Source organism: Saccostrea cucullata, unplaced genomic scaffold (assembly GCF_032062105.1).
Source record: "Saccostrea cucullata isolate Sc308-1 unplaced genomic scaffold, CSIRO_AGI_Scuc_v1 ctg6922, whole genome shotgun sequence".
Lineage (NCBI taxonomy): Eukaryota > Metazoa > Mollusca > Bivalvia > Ostreida > Ostreidae > Saccostrea > Saccostrea cuccullata.
Window position 1 is genome coordinate 16,263 of NW_026933763.1, and position 24,424 is coordinate 40,686.

At 33.8% G+C, this 24,424-nt stretch overlaps 3 protein-coding genes across 3 annotated transcripts; 2 read left to right on the forward strand and 1 right to left on the reverse strand.

The window, feature by feature from the left end:
• The first annotated feature begins 314 nt into the window (after positions 1-314).
• On the forward strand, positions 315-6,600 carry LOC134239299 (myeloid leukemia factor 2-like). Its single transcript, XM_062721476.1, has 6 exons — positions 315-409; positions 680-902; positions 1,364-1,498; positions 3,918-4,071; positions 4,758-4,919; positions 5,297-6,600. Exons 1-5 carry the CDS (start codon positions 360-362, stop codon positions 4,916-4,918), a joined length of 723 nt encoding a protein of 240 aa, XP_062577460.1. The 5' UTR covers positions 315-359; the 3' UTR covers position 4,919; positions 5,297-6,600.
• A 3,417-nt stretch (positions 6,601-10,017) lies between these two features.
• On the reverse strand, positions 10,018-17,872 carry LOC134239305 (prostamide/prostaglandin F synthase-like). The gene is given in 6 exon segments (XM_062721480.1): positions 10,018-10,690; positions 11,690-11,765; positions 13,120-13,183; positions 13,308-13,359; positions 14,562-14,766; positions 17,819-17,872. Coding segments are annotated over 6 exon segments (552 nt in total). The 3' UTR covers positions 10,018-10,589.
• Positions 17,873-18,510: 638 nt separating this feature from the next.
• LOC134239302 (uncharacterized) lies at positions 18,511-21,929 on the forward strand. The gene is made up of 3 exons (XM_062721479.1): positions 18,511-18,607; positions 18,949-19,554; positions 21,622-21,929. The coding sequence occupies exons 1-3, from the start codon at positions 18,595-18,597 to the stop codon at positions 21,927-21,929; spliced, it is 927 nt and encodes a 308-aa protein (XP_062577463.1). The 5' UTR covers positions 18,511-18,594.
• The last annotated feature ends 2,495 nt before the right edge of the window (positions 21,930-24,424 follow it).

Sequence of the window (24,424 nt, forward strand, 5' to 3'; positions counted from 1 at the left end):
TAAATATAAATTCGTGCTTATAATTTTCATGTTCGTTTTGGGTCACCATATGTGTTTCCCGAATTTTCGGAAGACTGGTAATGGTAAAAGTAGACTATATGCGTAAATATTAAATTATATAAATGCAAATCACTTTTTACTTTATTTCTTCGATATAATTTTATACAATTGAATTATCCCACATAAACACTTATCTATCAAACAACAACTTCAGATAGCGGTACTGTCTGAACACAATGTTAATTAAAATGTTTAACTTGCCACTAACTTTACCCAATCCCAATTCTCCATTGTGACGTTTTTCTTATCCGACTATCGGATTTCCTAAAGGAAGCAGAGCTAGATCAACTCTCATCAAAATGTTGGGCAGGTCTTTCTTTGCTGACATGGATAACGATCCATTTTTTGAGTAAGCATAATTTTTGTTGTTACAAAATTAAAATGGTGATTGGTTTTAAGAGTTTCGCGTGGTTTCATTTTGACCAAAATATTGGTCTTGGTCCTAGTTTTATGTCTCATCTTTTAACTGCATCTTCATATTGTTGTTAGATGCATAGTTTAAGCACAATGTAATGAAATTAGATTTTGAACTAAAGATGAACTTGGTGTTATCATGGTTATTGCTAAAATACATGTGTAAACAATTGGCAAAATTCCATTATATTTTTTATTACTGCAGGGGGCATCGAGAACATATGAGAAATATGGACAGAATGTTTCAGAATCCCTTTGGGAGCATGTTTGGGGGCAATCCCATGCTGCAAGAGCCAAGAAGAGGGGGTCAGCAAATGACGGTGGCCCCACATAACAACCAAGCAATGTCTCCTTTTGGCTTTGACTTTGGCTTCAACAACATTTTTAGTAACATGAACAACATGATGGCGAATATGGAAAGAACATTTGTAAGTCAGTCAGGGTAAAATTAAGGTTTGTTGTGTAAGATCCTAAAAATATGTTGTTAAACATATCAGCTACGAAGGCAAATAGTTTAGGCTTATAAATGATTTACAAATTACATTCTCTGAGTATATACTGTATACAGGGTTATTTTTGCCCATGTTATTTTCACCCTTTTGCACTTGCGAACTATTTTGCCCCATTTTAAATTCGCCCAGTCATAGTTTTGTTTAAGAAATTATGCTGTGTAATTTGAATTCACACTGTTTTAATTTAAATTCACCCAATCAGGAAGAGGGCGAAAGGGGCAAAAATAAAACGGGGGCGAAAATTTCCATGTATACAGTAGTCTGATTACTATAGATCATGCATGCAATAAGTTTATACTTACACCATTTTCAATTTTTGTTTAAAAATGATGAAATAATGATAAAAAAATTCTAAATGTCCTTTGTTTTTATTATAGGAGAGTGCCAGAAATAACCCAAATGCACAGGTATTTTCCCAGTCTGCTGTATATTCCTATACAAACACAGGAGGAGAGGGAAGCAGACCCAGAGTGTATGAGGCCACATCCTCAACCCTACAAGCCCCTGGGGGAGTAAGTGCTAAAATGGTTGCTTCTGTATGTATTTGTTAAATTGTAGCATTTTTATACTTTGTCCCGGGTATTTGTAAATGAGATACTTATTAGGGCCCCGCAAGGATTTGCGGGTGCCCTATAGTAATCACTCTGTCTGTCCGTCTGTCATTCTTCCGTCCACAAATTTTCTGTTTTTTTCTAATAACTTTTTTTATGGTTGACCAATCAAGTTCAAATTTGGTATGGTTGTTCAGTAGGCAGAAATACATATTTTGATGCTAAGTTTGGTTCTCTATGTCTTCTGGTTTGGAGCTGGGGTGGTGGGGTAGATTCCTTAACTATGCATTATAGTGAATGGGCAAAGAGAGGTAACTCCTGAGAATGTTACCATTGTAAACTGGGAAGGCTGTGCAATTGTCCTTTGGGATTAATTAACCATCCACATGAAGAAAATCTTGAGCATTATCTTTATCTGTCACGTTGAGATTAATTACTGTACCGCCTCTGTCTGCAAATGAACTTTGTTTTGAAGTTAAGGTCAATTTTGAATGATGTGTACATTCTCTGAAATATGGATTTGAAATAATGTTCATACTTTATTTTGGTTAGAATACCGTACACAATGATTTATGATAATTTCATTGAATTCTAAAATCAAGATATACATTGTATATTAAGATATCTTTATTTATTATTACCATTTTATTTTTTTAATTATTTTTTTTTTGGCTGCCCTAATGCTGTTAATTTTAACAGGTAATCAGATAATAACCCCATTCTGTCAGTGCTGAAAAAAATTTTTATTGTAAATTTAGAAGAAAAGGATGAGAGAGCAGTACAATTAATCCCCTGGGACTAATCATCTTGCTTGCTGCAGAAAATTTAGAGGCTTATCTTTATCTGTCACATGCAGATTAATGAACACTTTTGTCTGCAACTGATGTTTGTTTTGAAATTGAGGTCAACCCTGGGTGATATTTGCATTCACTGAAGGATTGCATTTTATAAAACACCTGCTTAAATCTTTTTTATATACACATTTAATTTAGTTTTTTTTTTTTATAAGACAAGAGGTTTTCCGTGTTTTATGTAAATACAAGGTTACTATTTACAGGTTTTTGGACATTCAGGAATTATCTTGAAATTTTAAAAATACAGTTGTTACTTATAATCTTCATATATTTAAAAAAAATGTAATCAAGTAAAACTCTCATTCAATGAGCTGCACCCTTATATTTCTACCCCTCAGCGGGGCCCTTGCTGACTAGTCAGTTTTCTAGTTAATAATATAGTTTTTCTTCATGGACAAAGGGTTTGAAAAAAATTTAAAAGGAAAAGACCACAAAAATCATTTTGGGAGCAAGGAGCTGATTTTTTTTTTTTAGCTCTACTGGTCAGAGACCAGAAGAGCTTATGCGATAGTAAGGTGTCCGTCCGTCTGTCTGTCCGTCTGTCTGTCTGTAAACAATTTTTCAAAACACTACTCCTCCTACAGTTTTACTCTGATTTTAATATAATTTTGCACACAAGTAGAATGCACCAAGATACATAAAATAGTGCATCGGTTTTTGATTTCGATGAATGATGTTGCCATGGTTACTAAAACTAGAATTTTCTGTGAAATTCCTTTAAAATGCTACTCCTCCTACAGTTTTGATCTGATTTCAATATTACTTGGCACACAAGTAGACTACACTAAGATACATAAATTAGTGCATCGGTTTTTGATTTCGATGAACGGTGTTGCCATGGTTACTAAAAATAGAATTTTCTGTGAAATTCCTTTAAAATGCTACTTCTCGTACAGTTTTGATCTGATTTCAATATTACTTGGCACACAAGTAGACTACACTTAGATACATAGAATAGTGCATCGGTTTTTGATTTCGATGAACGTTGTTGTCTTGGTTACTAAAAATAGAATTTTCTGTGAAATTCCTTTAAAATACTACTCCTTCTACAGTTTTGGTTAGATTTCAATATTACTTGGCACACAAGTAGACTACACTAAGATACATAGAATAGTGCATCGGTTTTTGATTTCGATGAACGGTGTTGCCATGGTTACTAAAAATAGAATTTTCTGTGAAATTCCTTTAAAACGCTACTTCTTCTACAGTTTTGGTCTGATTTCAATATTACTTGGCACACAAGTAGACTACAATAAGATACATAAAATAGTGCATCGGTTTTTTTTATTTCGATGAACAGTGTTCAATTGTTACTAAAAATAGAAATGTCTGTGAAATTCTTTTAAAACGCTACTCCTACAGTTTTGGTCTGATGGCAATGGCTTCTTTTCTCATCCTTTGGTATAAGTACAAACCAGTAGAGCTACAGTCTCGACAGAGACTTCTGGTTTTTATAGTTTTGAAATCTATTATAATTGTCAGTGGGTGTTATCTTAGCAAAGTAAATAGTGATTTATAAATTTCAGATAAGAGAAACCAGGAAAACTGTAAGGGATTCAGAAAGAGGTGACAAAATGGCCATTGGACACCACATAAGGGATCGAGCTCACATCGTTCAGAAGACTCGACGCAGGGGTGGGGATATTGAGGAGGAGCAAGAGCTCATTAACCTGGAAGAAAGTAGGAGTTTAATTTATATACACTTCCATACTTTGTCTTTTTTTAATTGATCGATTTATTGCTATATATTTTATAATTAAGGTAAGAGGGAATAGAGAGAATTGATATTTCTAACATATTGTTACTCCATTACATGAATTCTTTAAAAGTATGGTAGTACCATACTATTAATTAAGGGTATACTTAACACAAACAAAAATTTAATGCATGGATTGATTTATATCTTTTGACTGATTTTGATTTGAAATGACACAAGAATAATAAATCCATCAAATATGAAGAAATTGTAAGTTATCTTTGTTCTTTAGATATTAGACTTGATTTGTTTGCTCTCTATGCAATTCAATGCAAAATTTTGCACAATTTACCTAATACATGTGTATGACAAATTCTTATCAATTTCTCCCATTATACCCGGTAAACATTATTCATATAACCAGTTTGAATGTAAATCTATGAGGAATATTGCTGATGTCTGAAAAACAGTTTGTGTTATTTATCTTTAATTGATTTTTTTTCTGAAGAGTTACCCCATATGGAAAGTATGTATACTATGAGTACATTGTTTGAAAATGCCCAACTGTCAATGAATTGTCAAAAATTAGTTGCAAGGGTGAAAGGGAATTGTAGCTCATCATGTGTAGCATGGAGTTCAGTATTCAATTCTTTTTAAATAATTTTAAAAGGTGAAAAAGAGAGGTTTGATAGAGAGTTTGAAGAGAAGAAAAGGGAATCGATGAGAGGTCTGGAGTATAGACGCAGAGGTGAAAGGTCAGAAAGAAAAGCCCTCCCTGATCCTAATGAGAGGCGGAGCTACAGGGACCGTGAGAGAAGGGAGAGGAACTAAGGTAGGGACCATATATTAAATTTTTACTGTGTAATCACTATACTTCAGAGGAGGTTAATTTTTGTTGTTTTCCAGGTATAGAGATCCAGATTTTCATATTCCCACCAAATTGTCAAAGTTTTGTACTACAGACAGTACAATGGTCTTCCTTTAACCACGAAATTAAATCCCGACAAATGTTATTTTTCCTTAAAACCTAAAATTTTGACTCTTCGAAATTATGTTTGTGTCCCTTTTTATGGTAACACTAATTCATTTAATAGTATATAAATTATAAAGCCAATAAATTCTGCAATGTTTCCCAGTAGAAAGGAGAGCAGTGAAGCTTGTAAACATTCCATAACTTGTTAAAAAACATTTTTCCTCTTTTTTTTACAGACTCCAAATTAAAAAAATGGTTTGAGAGAATTGTGCAAGAGATGGATGCTACAGAATACCTGGTGATAACTATTATTTATGTAATAAATTATAACTGAAAGGAATCTGTGAGAGGATGGATCTCTACAATATTTCAGCTGTTGTTGTACTAAAAGCAAGAACTGACTTATTTTAATTCAAATTGATTTTACTTAGGTAGTGAATACAACAGACAAAAGAGTTTTCACAAAGAATCTTGCAGATTTTTTTTGTTCAGCATTTTTCTGTGCAAATTGAAATCCGTCCTTTCTATCTCTCTGTTTGCATACATCATCTTGCCAGAGGAGCTTTTTGGATCTGGATTATCTCCATTTTTAGTTGTGCAGTTTAAATGTGTAGTCCTTTAATATTTAATATGTTAATACACAATTTTATTATCATTATTTTTTTTTTTTGTTAGTGGCCAGAGATTATCTCTATAAATAAGTATTGATATAATGAATGTATCACACACCTTTAGGTCTAATACCTAGCATATACATTGTCCATTTACTTGTAAGTTTTTCTGTGTGTGTCACAATGATATGTACCAGGTTTTTTCAGTTTTATGTTTTAAAATAACTGTTCATTTTTACTTGATCGTTTTAATAATTAATTTCAACAATGATGCCAAAAAGGTTTCCTTAAAGTTAGTACAAATCTTTTGTCTTTGATTTATGAAATGTATAATGACATAAAAGATGTGTTGGATATTTATTGAATGATGGATCACATTTATAAAACCTAATGAATGTAAAATATATCGTAACCTTTTCATTATTGATTGATATATAAATAATTCTTTTTCTGTAAAATGCTTGCAAATTTTTAAACAAAGAAAAGGGTTCCTAATGTTTTGTACTATAAAGAAGGAATATACATTTGTACAATGAACATGAGAAAAATTCAATCATCTTATGGAAGGGATGTATAATTTACTATTTAACATTCCTGTTTACTAACATTCCTTAGATAATAATGAATTAAATTGTGACTTGGCTTGTACAAGCTCAAACTACTAGTATTTTTTCATTATTGTCATGTTTGCAATCAGTAGCTCATGTTTTAATTGTCTCTCAAATGCTTACATTTCTAAACGAGATTCAGTAGCTCAAGAAGAATTGGTAAAAACCTTTGTTCCTTTTTTCCCTAGGGTCTCTTGGTGTATATTTTTGATCTGTACAATTCAATTATCCAGTGATAATATAAAATCCAGTATGCCATACATATTGTTTGTATATTTATTGTGTGTGTTTTTTTTTTTCATTGAATAAATAGAAACATGCATTGAAAATTTTTTTTATCTGTATTTTAACTGAATTGAGGGCTTCCATGATTCTGTCAACGAAGTCACAATACGTGGCAATTGAAGAAACTCGGTTGTTGCTTTTTACCTTGTTTGTCTGAAGAAACTTTAACCTTGCCTGTATCTTTTGATTGGTTAGAGCATGTGCTTTCCTCATGACAAAACCTTCTTTCGGTACCAACATATTTGACCTCTTAACCTTGAAGTTTGACCCATGTTTACAAAAAATTATGGAACTTTGACCTTGGCTGTATGTTTTGAACATACAGTGCTAGGGCTTTTATATTTCATTGTGACAAAACCTTTCCTTGGGTATAAATATTGTTGACCTTGATCGTAGAGTTTGACCTACTTTTAAAAAACTTTAACTTTTCAATGTCATAACTTTTATTTCTAAGGTTTTATATTTAAAGGTATATTTTTGGTGACATGAGCTAAACATGTATTTGGATTTATTAACCTTGGAATTTGACCAACTTCTGAAAAAAAAAAACCACTTTACCCTTGGCAATAACTTTTGAACAATTGGTGCTAGGTCTTCTTTTTTTCACATGTGTATTTCTTGTGAAAAAGTTTTCCATGGGTGCCATTAATTATGATAATAACACCTTGACGTTTGAGTTAGACCACTTTAAAAAAACAAGAGGCCCATGGGCCATATCACTCACCTGAGTAACTTGGGTGATGCAGATCTTTACCAGGATCCCCCTCTTGCTATACCTATCATGCCCCCTTCCCTTTTTTACCCTTCCCTTTTTTATTTTAAAACTTCTACACTACCCAAGGATGCTTCCACATAAGTTTCAGCTTTCCTGGCCCAGTGGTTCTTGAGAAGAAGATTTTTAAAGATTTGTTCTATATATTTCTATGTAAAACTTGGATTCCCTATTGTGGCCCCACCCTACTCCCTGGGGTCATGATTTTAACAATTTAATATCAACACTACCCAAGGATGCTTCCAAATAGGTTTCAGCTTTCCTGGCCCAGTGGTTCTTGAGAAGAAGATTTTTAAAGATTTGTTCTATATATTTCTATGTAAAACTTGGATTCCCTATTGTGGCCCCGCCCTACCCCCGGGGGTCATGATTTTTACAATTTAATATCTACACTACCCAAGGATGCTTCCACATAAGTTTCAGCTTTCCTGGCCCAGTGGTTCTTGAGAAGAAGATTTTTAAAGATTTGTTCTATATATTTCTAAGTAAAACTTGGATTCCCTATTGTGGCCCCGCCCCACCCCCGGGGTCATGATTTTAACAATTTAACATCAACACTACTCAAGGATGCTTCCAAATAGGTTTCAGCTTTCCTGGCCCAGTGATTCTTGAGAAGAAGATTTTTAAAGATTTGTTCTATATATTTCTATGTAAAACTTGGATTCCCTATTGTGGCCCCGCCCTATGCCCGGGGGTCATGATTTTAACAATTTAATATCTACACTACCCAAGGATGCTTCCACATAAGTTTCAGCTTTCCTGGCCCAGTGGTTCTTGAGAAGGAGATTTTTTAAGATTTGTTCTATATATTTCTATGTAAAACTTGGATTCCCTAATCTGGCCCCGCCCTACCCCCGGGGGTCATGATATTAACAATTTAATATCTACATTACCCAAGGATGCTTGCATAAAAGCTTCAGCTTTCCTGGCCCAGTAGTTCTTGAGAAGAAGATTTTTAAAGATTTGTTCTATATATTTCTATGTAAACTTGGATTTCCTATTGTGGCCCCGCCCTATGCCCGGGGGTCATGATTTCTATAATTTACTATCTACACTACCCAAGGATGCTTCCACATAAGTTTCAGCTTTCCTGGCCCAGAGGTTCTTGAGAAGAAGTTTTTTAAAGATTTGTTCTATATATTTCTATGTAAAACTTGGGATACCCTATTGTGGCCCCGCCCAACCCCCGGGGGTCATGATTTTTACAATTTAATATCTACACTACCCAAGGATGCTTCCACATAAGTTTCAGCTTTCCTGGCCCAGTGGTTCTTGAGAAGAAGATTTTTTAGTGACCCCACCCTATTTTTGTCTTTTCTTGATTATCTCCCCTTGTAAGGGGACTTGGCCCTTCATTTTAACGATTTAAACTCCCCTTCACCCAAGGATGCTTTGTACCAAGTTTGGTTAAAATTGGCCCATCGGTTCTTGAGAAGAAGTCGAAAATGTGAAAAGTTTACAGACGGACGGACAGACAGACAGACAGACAGACAGACGGACAGACGGACGGACGACGGACAAAATGTGATCAGAAAAGCTCACTTGAGCCTTCGGCTCAGGTGAGCTAAAAATACTGGTACTTTGCAAATAGCCATATAATGCAACTTTTGAGCAGTTGATGCTTTGGCTTTCATATTTCACAGGTTTATTGAAACATTTTGACATGACATTGAAAGGTTAAAGTTTTTTAAAAAGTCCTTTCTTTTGGGTTACAACATATTTGAAGTCAAACTGCAACAGGAAAGTTACAAGAAAGGAGAAAATGTGTGGCTGGACTTGGAATTGAACTTGGGACCTCTGCATCATTAGTGAGCCACTCTACCAACTGAGCTCCCCTAATATCCATAGCCAAAACCATTACATGTCTACTTCTTCACTCATTGAATTGTCTTTGAAGGCACAACCCAGATTCTTATTTGCCTCTGGCATGACTTACTCTACAGGTGGTCAATGACTGTATATTGTCCTGGAGTTGAACTATGGACCTCAGTATTATTAAAAAGGTGCTCCACCAACTGACCTCCATGGCTCAAACCATTACACTCCTCCTCCTTTAATTTGTCTTCACCCTCAAATGTATCACTAAAGTTTTTTTAATATGCCCCTGGCATGACTATTATCTGCAAGTCCAAGGTTATAGGTTAACAGTGCCAATTTATGCAAAAGGAATAGGGGATATGTATGGCTGGACCAGGAATTGAACCATGAACCCCTACAGACTCTCCATCAACTGAGCTCCACAGGCTAACATTCACAGGCCAAGGCATTTAAAGCCTTAGTTATATATATGACCAACTTCATTCAACCCATCCTCGCAATGACAGAGGTCCTGAGTCAACACGTTGCTAATGGACCCCTGGCAAATTTCACTCAATATTTTGTGGGCTGACTAAAGCAACGTCTTCAGAAAAAATTGCAAATCTTATCTTTCAACCAATCACATTAAGCCATTTTATGATATTAAAAAGCTTATAACGTGCATTTGCAGTGTCAATTGAATCCTTATCCAACTATTCATGAAAGCTTTAATTTGACTGGTACTTCTCAATGAGAGAAACAAGCCCACAAATGAAATATGCTTTGGGTCCAATGAAAACATGATGACTCAGGACATCTAGCATTGCAAGGATGCTTTCGACTTGAAAATGTTTATTTACATGTATGCAAATAAAGAAAAAGAATGAGATCTTGAGCAATTTATTACTGTATACAAATGACTATGGCACAAAGATGCAAAACATTACACATATTTCTCCACTGAACACATTTTCATATTTTCTGTGCTCAGTATCATTAGCGTGCAAATATTTTACCCTTGGACAACAACATGTATACAAAAATAAAAACATGTAAATACAAGAATAAAATAAAAGTAAAACAATAACTGGTACAAATGGATGGAGTAATGCAAGGTTATTAAAATGCAGCAAGAAAAAAATTACCTGAGAAATGAATATTTGTACATGTATTATGTTTTGAATCAGCAGTTTAGTTTATTTTTAAATGAAGTATGTTAGTTATAAATGAAGTGACTAAACCATATAATGTATCATATTTGAAATTGTGCTTTACAAAAATAAAGCTTTAGCTTACAATTATAAAGAAAGCTTCATACATCACAAATCACATTTATTATTGGATTTTTCAAAATGAAACACATGTACAAATTAAATTTTTCAGTGATAAATTGATTAAATTCTAGCTAATTAATGCCCTTTTTAGGTCAATCATGGACTAATGGAGAAAGCAGAAGCTAGGACTCTGGTTCCTTGATCCCAAGCACTCTGAGTATCTCACTGGACTCGATATGGTCACTAGGATTTTCTTGTTTGAAGGACAATAAAACTTTTCCTCCTATAAAAAAAAAAACGATGCATTAGATTTTTCCTGAGAGCTAGAAGAATGCTCATAGGAAATGAATTCCCTTGGTTCATTAGAAATGAATCATGATGGGACATGCACCAGGACTTGATGTTTCGGAGAATTAAAATCATATTTTACAATTTACTTTTGTATTTATTACATCATAACAAGAGATGTTTGTAAAACACTTATGCCCCCCCAAATAATTGGAATTTACTAAGCTCAAGATGCATGACTCTGTCCAAAATGGCTTGATTTTACTCAAAACAGAACTTGAGCTAGATATTCTAATGATCATGCATGCAATCTATAAACCAAATTTCCTTTCAGTATGTGTAACCTCTGTAAAGAATACTAGAGATACTGTGAGCAATGAGCTAGCTAAATGATACCCTCTGCCTCCCATATTAATATAATGGCATTGTGGCAGTGTCCATGTTTTGCTATGGGAAACCCAAAAGTGTTGGATCAAAAAGTAAAATAGGAGGCAATATGTTATAAAGATTCTGTGAATGTCTCATCAAATTCAATTAGTGGTATGAGAGGAATTGCAGATAAGAGATGAGTACCCAGAAACATAGCAGACGGACAGACAAACATTCTAATTTCTATATACCCTCCCACTTTTCAATGAATGAACAGAATGAACAGAAACTGTTAGTGGACCTACAGACCCACCGACAGACAGCAGCAAAGCAATATGCCCTCCCTTCTTTAAAGGGGGCATAATTACACTATGTTTTGAGAGTGTTTGTTAACTGTGAAACTACATGTATGTTCCATTCATTTTTTGGTGAAAATAGTGTGCCATAAATATATATACAATGTAGACAATTAGATGTCAAGTACCCGGTACAGAAGTAAAATGGGAATTCTGCAAACTAAAACCTTTTAGATCTAGTATAAGCTATGATCTTTTTTTTCTCTTTAAAAGTAAAATATGTACCCCGGTAGACACAGATATTGAGTAGTCTAACATAATATACTGACCAGGAGCTACAACAAGGGTTCCACCATTTTGAAAACCGTCTCCTCTGAAGTCACCACTTATATTTTCTTGCTGTGCCTAAATGATAAAACAAGAGGTCCAGGGGCCACATCGCTCACATGAGCAACTGGTTAGGTAAAAGCAAAAATCAGTTCAGTATTGAAAAGTTTAAATTTATTATAAAAGCGGGTTCAAGGGAAGGGGGGAGGGGGCATTTGAACCGACTTAAATCTACAATTCCTAAGAATGCTTTTGAATTATTATGACACGTAATGGCTTTGCTTTTTATGATTAAAAATGATTTTTTTTTGATAAAGTCTTATGATTCACTTTAATGGCTCCTCTACTTTCCTAATTGGTCATGATTTAAACAAATTTAAATCTACATTACATATGTACATACATGTCTCCATATCAGTGAAATATTCTGGAGAGGGACGTTAAACAGTATACAAACACATGTACCTGTTTTGGTAATTTTAAAAATTGATGATCAATCATGGCTTTGTGAGGAATTTTCCCCATATATTATTGCATAAAACCTTGGTCACCCTAGTGGCCCCACTCTACCCCAAGGGGTCATGATTTAAACAAACTTGAATCTACACTACCAGAGGATGCTTCCATATGACAAAGACCATTAATCATGGCTTCAATGTTCTTGAGAAAAAGATTTTTCTTATGTATTAGTATGTTAAACTTTGATACCCCACTGTGTCCCCCCCTACCGCCGGCGGTCATGATTTGAACAAACTTGAATTTTTACTACCAGAGGATGCTTCTACATGAGTTTCATCTTTCCTGGCCTAGTGGTTCTTGAAAAGAAGATTTTTAAAGATTTCATCTATGCATTCCAATGTTAAACTTTGATACCCCATTGTGGCCCCAGCCTACCCCCAGGGGTCACGCTTTGAACAAACCTGAATCTACATTATGTGAGGATGCTTCCAATCCACATGAGTTTCGTCTTTCCTGGCCCACTGGTTCTTGAGAAGAAGATTTCTAAAAGTTACCATAAATTAATTTATCACTAATTCATAATTATCTCCCCTTGGAAGAGGACATGGCCCTTCATTTGAACAAACTTGAATCCCCTTCACCCAGGATACTTTGTGGCAAGTTTAGTTGAAATTTGCTAAGTGGTTCTTGAGAAGATGAAAATGTGAAAAGTTTATGGCAATTTCAGACGACAGACAAATTTTGATCAGAAAAGTTCAGGTGAGCTAAAAATGATGTGTTTTCAATGTTTTGTGATAAAAAAAATTTACATAATGTTAAGATCTACTTTAATGATAATACATGTTCAATGTGAACATTAATGCATTGTTTAATACATAATGCTTAATAAATCACTTTTTATGCTAATAAACTAAATTTTTAGTTTAAATGCACTGAGTTTCAGCATCAAGAATTTTTTAACAAAAAAACTTACTTTACTAAGAGCATCTCTAGATGATTTGGTGAGCATTGAGGGAAAAACACTCAGTAGATTCAACCTATGACAAATTTGATAACATTTATAAGAAAATCTATCACATTTTAATTCAACCTTCAATAATGAACTATCAGAAAAATAAAGTTGTATACAATAAAGATGATTTGATTGCTGTAATTGTTTACCTTTTAAATCCTAACTTTTTATAACACTGTTTCTTTGTGTCAATGTAGAGCTCTGAAAAATTAAAACTAATTTATTTACATTATTACATTATATACCAGATAAATTTTCCAACCTCAATCCCCCTAGCTGGTTACTCTGGTACATTCTTCTATCTCAATCTCCTTCTACTTTTTTTTAAATAAATGCCCCTTGCTACAATGTTTTTCAATTCCTAAGGACCTGCACCCCTGGAAAATGAATACAACATAACATGACAGCAAACAATAATAAAAGCAAACACTCTGATAATTAAATACATTGTTATGCTTTTACCAAACATTAATTTGATTAAAGCTATATGATTGCAAGTTGAAAATTGGAAACAGAAAAATGATTTCCTGTAATTTACTATTATATATGCTGAGCAAATAATCAGTTAAAAATGGTCATGCTCTGGTGTGAAAACTGCATTATGGTATTGACAAGTGCTGATAATTATAAAGTTAATGTTCAGATTTTCTTTTGACTTGTTTCAACATCATGTAACTTTTACTGGCATCTGCTGATGACAAAAGGATACACAATATCTCTCAATCCTTTTACAGAGATCAAGTGTTCCACAAACAATGGGGCACCAATAATGAATTAATCTACCTTAAAATCCACTTCATTTTATCTTCATTATACAATGTCAATTGATTTGAGGGATCTGGGAGTGACATAATTTCAATTAACTGTTTGCTGCCATCCTATATTGTCCTAGTAATATGGAAATGGAGACTTTTGATTTTTCTCTATTTAAAAGATACTTGTAAACATACAAAATGTTCAGTCAAATTGAACTATATTCTAGATACGGTGAGGCATATTGAGGGCTAAATCAAGCACGGTTATAGCAAATATAATATTATATACCCAGTAATAACAAATTGACACTATATAAACAACGAATTGATTAATTTCATTCCTCGCATGGCTTTAAAGTATATTTTGATCTGTGGATCGATATAACAAATTAGATTTATAAAGAATAAAAAATCGTCCATCCCTTGCACTTCGTTATAATTAAGTGTGTCTTACTGTCCAGAATAGTAATACTTTTAATTAATTCATTTTCCTTTCAAAAAAGTAACTTCATATGCCTCTAGTCACAGTATTTTTTTTTTACATGCAAACAATTTTATTTGAGAAACAGGTAAAAATAAAAATTCTCTTACACATTGAATGAATTTCATTCTTATACCTACATATTTCTGAAACAAAATAGTACAGACCTCCTTTGAAGAATCCTCCCTGGATGAACTGCTCGACCCCCACTTCCTCCAGGCCGACCCCGACCAGGCGGACATTGTGGGCGTCCAGCTGTGGCTTGATGAGACTGAGCTGCTTAGCACTCAGTCGACAGAAAGGTCATCCGAACCGCCGCAAAAACGTAATCACACACGGCTGCTTCTGCCAAAAGGATTCCACCGCAATACTCTGAAGAGACAAATTGTTTAAAGAACTGTTAGAATATAATTTAGTAAATCTTCATGCATTTGTTTAAGAGACATTTATGAGGTGCCGTTTTGGTAATTACTGGCAAAAAGTGATATCACCTATTATTATGCTTCCTGTCAGTTTGTCTCTATATAACCCATACCCTACTATTCTCGCATAGTGGTCTAAGGATTTATATAGCGTAAACATACTATGCCGAAATAGTGCACGGCTTTATTTTCTGAATAAAATTCTTCCATGCACATTCCGGGGATCGAACTCACGACCATGAGATTGACAGTCCGATGCCTTATCGATTACGCCATAGAGACGATCACTGATTGATGTAATTTTATTAAATATATAAACTTAATTTATACAATTGACACAAGAAGGAGAAAATAGACAAATATTATTTGAAAACAGTTATATTATTCTAAGGAACTTTAGATTAATGTGTACAACAAACTTTCAAACTAATTACATACAGATCGTTAGATGAACTGATTTTATAGGGTCATTAAAACGCTTTTTTATATGACGCTTGATTGAAGGATGTGAAAGAAAATTATCAACAGAATCGACGTCTGCAAACAAATAAGGCTTACTAACATAACAGAAAATAAAGATGTGTTGCTTTTGGACAGAAAATCCCGACCTATTTAGAGAAAATACTAGTAACCAAAATAACTAAGCATGCAAACAATTTTAGCATGAATATTTTGAATGAGTTCTTGCAAGTGCGCTGTTTAAGCACCGATATTTTCAGGAAAAAGTCAAATAGATTGCCGCATAAATAATTACAACAGTCAGCATAATAATAACAATAGTGTTGCATTATGCATGTACTATGCCTAAATAGTAGGCAGGGTTTGACACATAGTGCACTCGCCTCCGGCTCGTGCACCGTGTGTCAAACCCTGCCTACTATTTAGGCATAGTACATGCATAATGCAACACTATTATATAATTCGAATAGGTGATATCACTTTTTGGCAGCTAATAAATACCAAAACAGTGCCTCATATTGACATTTATCAATGACAGACAAACAGTGCAGTACAGTAAAACCTGCCAGCTGGATTGATGATTTTGATTTCTTTGTTATAAAAGTAATTTAAAAAATTTGTTACATCCAATAATTAAGTTTATAATATTTCAAAGCAATGAAGACGAGAATCACTTTGCTGTAGGTGTCAGTTCATTCTAAGGGCATTCACTATACTGTATTGTATTGCATTTATCACACACCTTCAGTGTAACAGTTAAGGTCAAGATCTAGTAAATAACTTGAGACTAATTTTTTGGTGCTAGATCCATTATGACGTCATAATCAATTTCAACTTTCTTTTTCCCGTACTTTATGGCTTTAGCAGAATTATGTAGAAAATAGGGTACATGTATTTTCATGTCATTCAATTTGAAATCATATGAAAAGTAAACCGGATACCTATAATAAATTTGATATTGTTTTAAAGAAGAGGCCATGAACATACTAATTACCGTTTTCCGACAGATTGTAGGCAATCTGGATACAGTTCCTTTGCCGAATACTAAAAAAACTCCCGTATTCATGACTGATTTTCTTAATTTTTCATTGAAATTAAGTGACAGTTTAAAATACATATTTTCATCTTGTTAACCTACAAATTATATATGCCCCGAAACACCTTATTTGACCAAGCTAAAGTTGTAAAGCATCAATGAAGGAATTTATTCATAAAGTTTGATAAATCTGTAGGCACCTTTCATTTACTAGATCTTGACCTTAATTCAAGAGAATGCTACATCACCCACTCCTCTACAATACAAACACTCATGTAGGCCTGTTTTAAAGCAAGAATTATAACTGTCCCATAAGAGAATTAAAAAACATAAGTTATTGCCATTCATGGACCAGGATCCAAGAGGGTATAGTGTGGAGAAAACACATTATTTGCTATTATTATGCTTCCTGTCAGTTTGTCTCTATATAACCCATACCCTACTATTCTCGCATAGTGGTCTAAGGATTTATATAGCGTAAACATACTATGCCGAAATAGTGCACGGCTTTATTTTCTGAATAAAATTCTTCCATGCACATTCCTATCGAACTCACGACCATGAGATTGACAGTCCGATGCCTTATCGATTACGCCATAGAGACGATCACTGATTGATGTAATTTTATTAAATATATAAACTTAATTTATACAATTGACACAAGAAGGAGAAAATAGACAAATATTATTTGAAAACAGTTATATTATTCTAAGGAACTTTAGATTAATGTGTACAACAAACTTTCAAACTAATTACATACAGATCGTTAGATGAACTGATTTTATAGGGTCATTAAAACGCTTTTTTATATGACGCTTGATTGAAGGATGTGAAAGAAAATTATCAATGAGAATCGACGTCTGCAAACAAATAAGGCTTACTAACATAACAGAAAATAAAGATGTGTTGCTTTTGGACAGAAAATCCCGACCTATTTAGAGAAAATACTAGTAACCAAAATAACTAAGCATGCAAACAATTTTAGCATGAATATTTTGAATGAGTTCTTGCAAGTGCGCTGTTTAAGCACCGATATTTTCAGGAAAAAGTCAAATAGATTGCCGCATAAATAATTACAACAGTCAGCATAATAATAACAATAGTGTTGCATTATGCATGTACTATGCCTAAATAGTAGGCAGGGTTTGACACATAGTGCACTCGCCTCCGGCTCGTGCACCATGTGTCAAACCCAGCCTACAATTTAGGCATAGTACATGCATAATGCAACACTATTATATAAATATAACATCGATCCATAGTTACTTTATATTTGAGTCCCCGGCCTCTATAATCTGATAATCCTGATAATATCAGAATATATCATCTGTGACCTTGATTCGGTTTGTTTGTCAAAGAATTAATTCTTGCTTGACACCACCCCAAAAAAATTGGTTCCTTTTCTTTCTTATATTTTTTGCAATATTACAGCCATCGATTGAAAATTCTGTAAAATATTCGGCGTGACATTGACAGTGCACAACACTTTGGACACAAAACAACTCACCTCTCCGGAAGTTACACACTTGACGAGATTTTTGGCAATTTTCGCCAATTCCATTTCTTCTATCTGTTTATTTCCATATGCTATGTGGAGAACGTGTTCAGAAAACTTCAAAGTTTGTTCTGTCAATTTATACAACACGTAAATGGATATAACGAACCACTCGTAGAGCGCAGTTTTCATCGTCACATTAGGAAACACGTGAAAACATTTTCATAACAAAATAAAGGGGCGGGTCTTCGCGGCGGTGACATCTGAAATCGTTGCTGCAGTGCCGTCGTCTCCTACAAGTGAGGTACACTGATATTTTTTCAAGATAAACTCTTGTTGACCGAGACAGTCGTTATTAATAGGTGAAAATTAATGGTAATTAACAGAATTTAAATGCAACTTTAGATAACCGATGAAAAAAACAAACATTTTTTTTTAATATTTCATCCTCAATACCATATTCCTAATTTACCTGATGAGAAATTGAGTGAAATTAGAGGGAGAAATAATTATCTATATTTCTTCTTCTTTTCATCTTTGTAGTTTTATTTAAAATTTTGTTTAAAATTTAAAAAAATGTAAAATACATCCGTTGGAATCTAATTTTTGGTCGCATTTAACACTAAAAAAAACTTCTTATGATAAAAATTTAATATTTGAAATATTGATTTTTCTTAACAAATAACACCTCCCGTTGTTGACGTTTTTGGAGGAAATGCAGAGGTGACTTGAATATCAATATAGGACGACGATATCACCATGCACCTGTCGGGGGCTTTACAGCAGTAATGTCTACAAATGGTCAGTTTATGAGGAGTCATAAATATATTTTATATCAAAATAATTCATGTCTCCAGTTTATAATTTACAGGAAACACAATGTTGTTGTGAAAACAAATTGGGGGGTGGGGGTATTTAAAATTCTCACACTATGTTTCACTATAAATGTTAATCATTTCTACCTAGCTTTTTTTTTTCACTTAACAACATACTTTATATTCACACATATGATGTGTGAAATGTCAGTCAACCAGTTGTAAGTGCATGGTTTGGTTCATGGGTCCCACAAAATGCATGTTGTTGTCGGGAGAAATGTACTTGAAATATATATATATAATGCTAAATGATTGTTTCTCACACAGGTCTCCATTTTTTGGTTGACCCTGTAGCTGAAGATGTCAAGGTCGTTTGTCATCTCCTCACCTATCTGAAGAATGTCAAGGACATCAATCTCCACAGAAATGATGAGTTTCTGGCAGCCACCCACAGCTTTCTGCAGTGTATGGACCAATACTATGGTGCAACAAGAGCGCACAATGTATCAAACTGGATGTTATTCCTCCGGCAACTACTGACAATAACATCAGAGATGGTCTACATTAAATTGTCCTGTCAAGTCTGTGAGGTTGCCTTGGAAACCTCAGTGACAGTGCCATGTAGATTTAAGACCAGTCTGAACAGTTTAGTGCTACGATTAAATAAAATATGTGGTATTGTTAGTCTTTTACAAAGGGAAGCTTCCGAAATCTGTGATAATCAAAGAAGGGGGTCGGAAAATGGTCACCAGCCTGTGGCTTTATGGGACGAGGATATGATGGCTTTGGTAATGCAGTCCAGACAGGTTCAGGATATGCTACAAGGCTGTGAAGTTCTTATGTCACCTGTGGTCAAGGCTGTTGAAGCCAAAGCTGAAAAGGACAAGCGGTTCTTCAACACATTGTCTTTCTCCATTGGTGCAGTATGTTTAGGTATTGATCAGAGTCAGCTTGAAGCTTAAATAAATTAATCAAATATGTTGTATGTACTAACTGACAATTAGTTCTGAAAAATAGGACTTTTGTATTAATTTTAAAACTTGAGAAATGTATTGTCTCAGAGTGGGGAGTTGTCCTCACCATGTATACCCTCATTCTTTAACTACATCCCCTAGTATTTCATTGGATACCAACACATTTGACCTAATTTCATTGACCTTTGACCTTGAAATTTGATTTACTTTGAAAAAAATTGTACTAATTAAACTTTTATTTTAGCAATAGTAGCTGATCTAATACCTTGGTGTTTGACATACATTACTTTTAAAAAACTTAAGCCTGTCATAACTTCAAATTTATTAAAGATCAGCTAGCTTTAATATTTCACACACACTAGGGCTGTCACGGGTACCGAAATTTGAACAATTAATTCGGGTCGGGTACGGTTCCGTTTTTCTGGAATTCGGTTCGGTTCCGATTTGTATAATTAGATTTTACTATAAAATGGCGTCAAAAACGAGAGTTTTGTTAGTAAATTGTCATTAAAAGGCAGGGTTTCAGATTGGCGTCGGCCATTTGCCAATAAAAGTTTACCTGCCATGTTGGCCTAAAAGTTTGACATTGAACAGACACAATGGCCGATTATCTTCTGTATGTAAAGGCCAGTCATATAATTTTTCCTCCATTCAGATCAGATTGTTTTTCTCTACTTTCTGCAACTGCTGATTCAATCAGCCAATGACATTTTGGTATAAATAGATCTTGACAAAATACTCTATAATTTTATTTCCAAACCCAACTGCAAAAGCATAAAGTAGTGATGAATGTTTAAAACATCGAAGAAATCCATGCCATGTTGTTATTTTTACCGCCATGATTGAATAACTTAGCAGGAAACGGACAATGTTGCAAGGTTTTACTAAGGGAAAAAAAAATAGTCTAGGTAATCTTTAAACGTAATTATACATTGAATATCATCAGAGATAGCTAATTTTTGGATTACTATTTTTAAAAATTGTTTCACACACACATAAGTTAAATACCCATTGAATGGAATTAAAAAAAAAAAAACAATTACCATTCTGTTTCAATATATTAATTTTGTTTAAAAGAAACAAAATAGTATTTCCACCTTATTAAAAGGAAAATTAATACAGTGGACCCTCATTTATTACAATATTTTTTCCGGATATGTGAAGCATCCGGATATCTGAATCACCAAATAAACAAGACAACACAGCATTTTTGTCCAAGTTTTAACCTTGGCCATATACTGTATACAAGTTTGAATATTTTATGTAATAAAATGACTATTTTGTAAAAAGTTAGTTTCACTTTTCTATTGGCCTATAATTTTAGGAAGTTTAGGACAGAATGGCCTATAACTTTTCTGGTAAATATGCCAGATGTCCTGTAGTTACTTATTTCAATCTGAAACCCTGAAAGATGATTTAAAAATAATTTGGTACAGTTGTTGTCTAGTCAGGAGGCTACTTTAAACTAGTTATAATGTTGCAATTTCTAAGATTAAATGAGAATATTCTTTTTATTGTTGAAAATAATACAAATCATGAGCTTTTCTTCCACTACCTACCCGACCCGAGAAACCCGAAACCGAATGAAAAATTTTGGAACCGTGACAGCCCTAACACACACATATGTATTTATTATTACATTTCATGCCACAAGTCTTTACAATATTTTTTACCATATGACCTTGACATTTGACCAAGTTTTAACCTTGGCCATATAATTTCTGACGAAGGTTTTTGCCAGGGCTAGATTCATGCATATTTCACATGTACTTCTTGTGTAAATTGACACTATATTGACATCATCATCTTATGGGTGTTAGACCTACTTTTGAAAAACTGTAATCTTGACTATAATCGAAATGGTTGGTGCTAATTAAGGTTTTCACATTTTGCATATTCCTTGTCACAATCTGTAGCATCTGTGTGATTTTTTCATAAATGAATTTTTAAACATTTTTACATACATACATTTTGTATATGAAACTTAAAGACAAAATATTTGGAAAAAATATATATTCCTTTTTAGGTAATTTTGCCTGGAATGTTTGGCAGGGACGGTCCACAGATCAGCTGTTATCTACTGGTATGTGGTCAGTATGTACAGGGTTCTCGGCGGCTGTCCTCCAAATTCCTCGAGTACGTCTCTCTGACATCACAACACAGCTACAGCAACATCGCAAGGCTCGCGAGAAAGTAAAAGAAGTCACTCACTGCTGGATGGAAACAGATAACTTTTCATATGCCAAACTTGTCCGTCCTCCAACGAAACAGGGGAACATTGATCCTGGGTTCCTGATTGGGAAAGCGGTGGCCGTTAAGACAAATTGTAGATGAAATGTTGTTGGGTTATAGTTCGATCTCCATACTTTACTTCTAATTTTGAAGTCAATGTTTGGGTATTAAATCTGGCTGTATTATATTGAAGGCATTTTTATTCAGATTTAAATTTATTTTTGTAGTGGATTGTTGTAAAAATTATGAAAAAAAAATGTTTATGCCTTAATTGGACACCAAAGTATAATTTTCTTATTTATACTTTTAATACATTCTTTAGCCGAAAAAGTCCTAATATTAAGTATATACAAGTACATGTGCATACATTGTATATCTACGCAGCTTGCAAAATCTTTAATCTAGCGTGCAATAAAGGATTTGGTTATGAAATTATTTAAACTTGATAACCTTCAAGTCCTTGCGAGATGTTTCAGGTTTTCCAATAATGGTATTTCTTTACATGATTAATCATTCCTACAGGTACATGTATTCAGGGAGTCTTAAAATGCAAATTGCAACCTGTAAATCTAATTATATTTCAAAACTTGCGAATTTTTCTAGTACATGTATAATACTTATAGTTTATTCATGAATGCTCTAAAGTATTGCAAAACTTTCCTATATCATATATGTACATGTGAGAGAGGAAATTGTAGACCAAACTTTCAACAAATTGAAGTTTGGGAAAAGATATTTTATTTACGTATTCTGTTTTACTTTACAATGAAGCAGATTTTTATAAAAAAGCAAATACTCGTGCTACATAAGCTACCTATTTTATTATTAGTACAAAAGCAGTGCATTTATGTTATATGCTTATATGCATCCTTTGAATGTTAACTTTATACTTTATAAATTATACCACGGTCATTAACAATTGGTAAACAACACTAAGCAAGCCACCTCATTAAAAGATTTCTTGACCAATGGGTCTTCCATCAATAAAACATAAAATGATATCACATACATATCAATAATACAAAATTCAACCTTTTTCTTTCACTCTGTATCTTTTTATGCCCATGCATGTAATCAATTGTTTTGGGGCATATAAACTTTGACCTAGACCCTTGAATGCCTTGATGCTAGTTCTTTTTTTTATTTCACAGGTGTTTTCCTTCTGTCATATTTGGGGGAGGGGGATTTTTTTTATCTCTTGACCTAGCTTGTACTTTTGAGTTTTCCTTGCATTTGAGAATCTTGAACCTTTGCCAAGAGCTGCCATACAGGGGCATCAGTGTTTCACAAAAACATCATCTGGTTTTATGATTTTTATTTTATGACAGATGTTTTTATGCCCCCGTAAACGAAGTTTCGGGGGTATATAGTTTTTGTCGTGTCCGTCTGTCTCTCTGTTTGTCTGCAAAAACTTTAACCTTGCCCATAACTTCTGATCTAGTGGAGCTATGGCATTCATATTTCACATGTGTATTCCTTGTGACAAGACCTTTATTTGGGTACCACCAAATTTGACCTTTTGACCTTGACCTTGGAGTTTGACCCACTTTTACACAAAAATTTTGAACTTTTACTTTGGCCATATCTTTCGAACAGTAGATACCAGGACATTTATACTTGACATGTATATTGTTTGTGAGAAGACCTTTCATTGGATCTCAACAACCTTGACTTTTGACCTTGACCTTAGAGATTTCTGTACTTACAAAAAAACTTAAACCTTGGCTATAACTTTTAAACTAAAAGTGCTAGGGCTTTCATACTTCACATATGTAATTCTTGTGAGAAGACGCTTCATTTGATACCAAGAACCTTGACCCTTTGACCTTGAAGTTTGACTTACTTTAAAAATACAACCTTGACCATAATTTTTGAAGGGTTAGTACTAGGGCTTTCATACTTCATATATTCAATTTTTGTGACAAGACCTCTCATTTGATACCAAAAACCTTGACCTTTTGACCTTGGAGTTAGACCCACTTGCAAATTTTTACTTTGGTCATAAGTTTTAAATGGTAGTTACAAGGAATTTCATTTTTCAAATATCACTTCTTTTTGGCAAGACCTTTCATTTAAAACCAAGAATTTTTACCTTGACCTTGGAGATTTCCGTACTTACGAAAAAAATTTAACCTTGGTCATAACCTTGAACGGTAAGGGCTAGGGCTTTCATACTTCAAATATGTAATCCTTGTGAGAAGACCTTTAATTGGATATCATCAACTTTGACCTTGACCTTGAGTTTGACCTTCTTTTAACAAATTTTCACCTTGGCCATATCTATTGAACAGTAAGGACCAGCGCTTTCATACTTACCATATGTAATCTTTGAGACAAGGCCTTTTATTAGAAACCAACAACATTGACCCTTTGACCTTGACCCAGAGTTTGTCCTTCATTTAAAAATGTTTACCTTGGTCATAACCCTTCAACAGGTGGTGCTAGGGTTTTTTATTTCACATATGTATTTCTTCTGAAAAGGCCTTACTTAAAGCCATATATGGCGTATGTATAATGAAAATTATTAGACTAAAATTATAATAACTTATTATTTGTATCATTACTTTATATAAAGATAGAACTTTTCCATAAATTAC

Excerpts from the sequence above, each read along its gene's own strand:
- LOC134239299 (XM_062721476.1), top strand. The coding sequence starts at position 360 with ATGTTGGGCAGGTCTTTCTTTGCTGACATGGATAACGATCCATTTTTT. Across the intron at positions 903-1,363 it reads CGAATATGGAAAGAACATTT|GAGAGTGCCAGAAATAACCC; the intron begins GTAAGTCAGTCA and ends TTTTTATTATAG. Across the intron at positions 4,072-4,757 it reads GCTCATTAACCTGGAAGAAA|GTGAAAAAGAGAGGTTTGAT; the intron begins GTAGGAGTTTAA and ends TAATTTTAAAAG.
- LOC134239302 (XM_062721479.1), top strand. Across the intron at positions 19,555-21,621 it reads CATTGGTGCAGTATGTTTAG|GTAATTTTGCCTGGAATGTT; the intron begins GTATTGATCAGA and ends ATTCCTTTTTAG.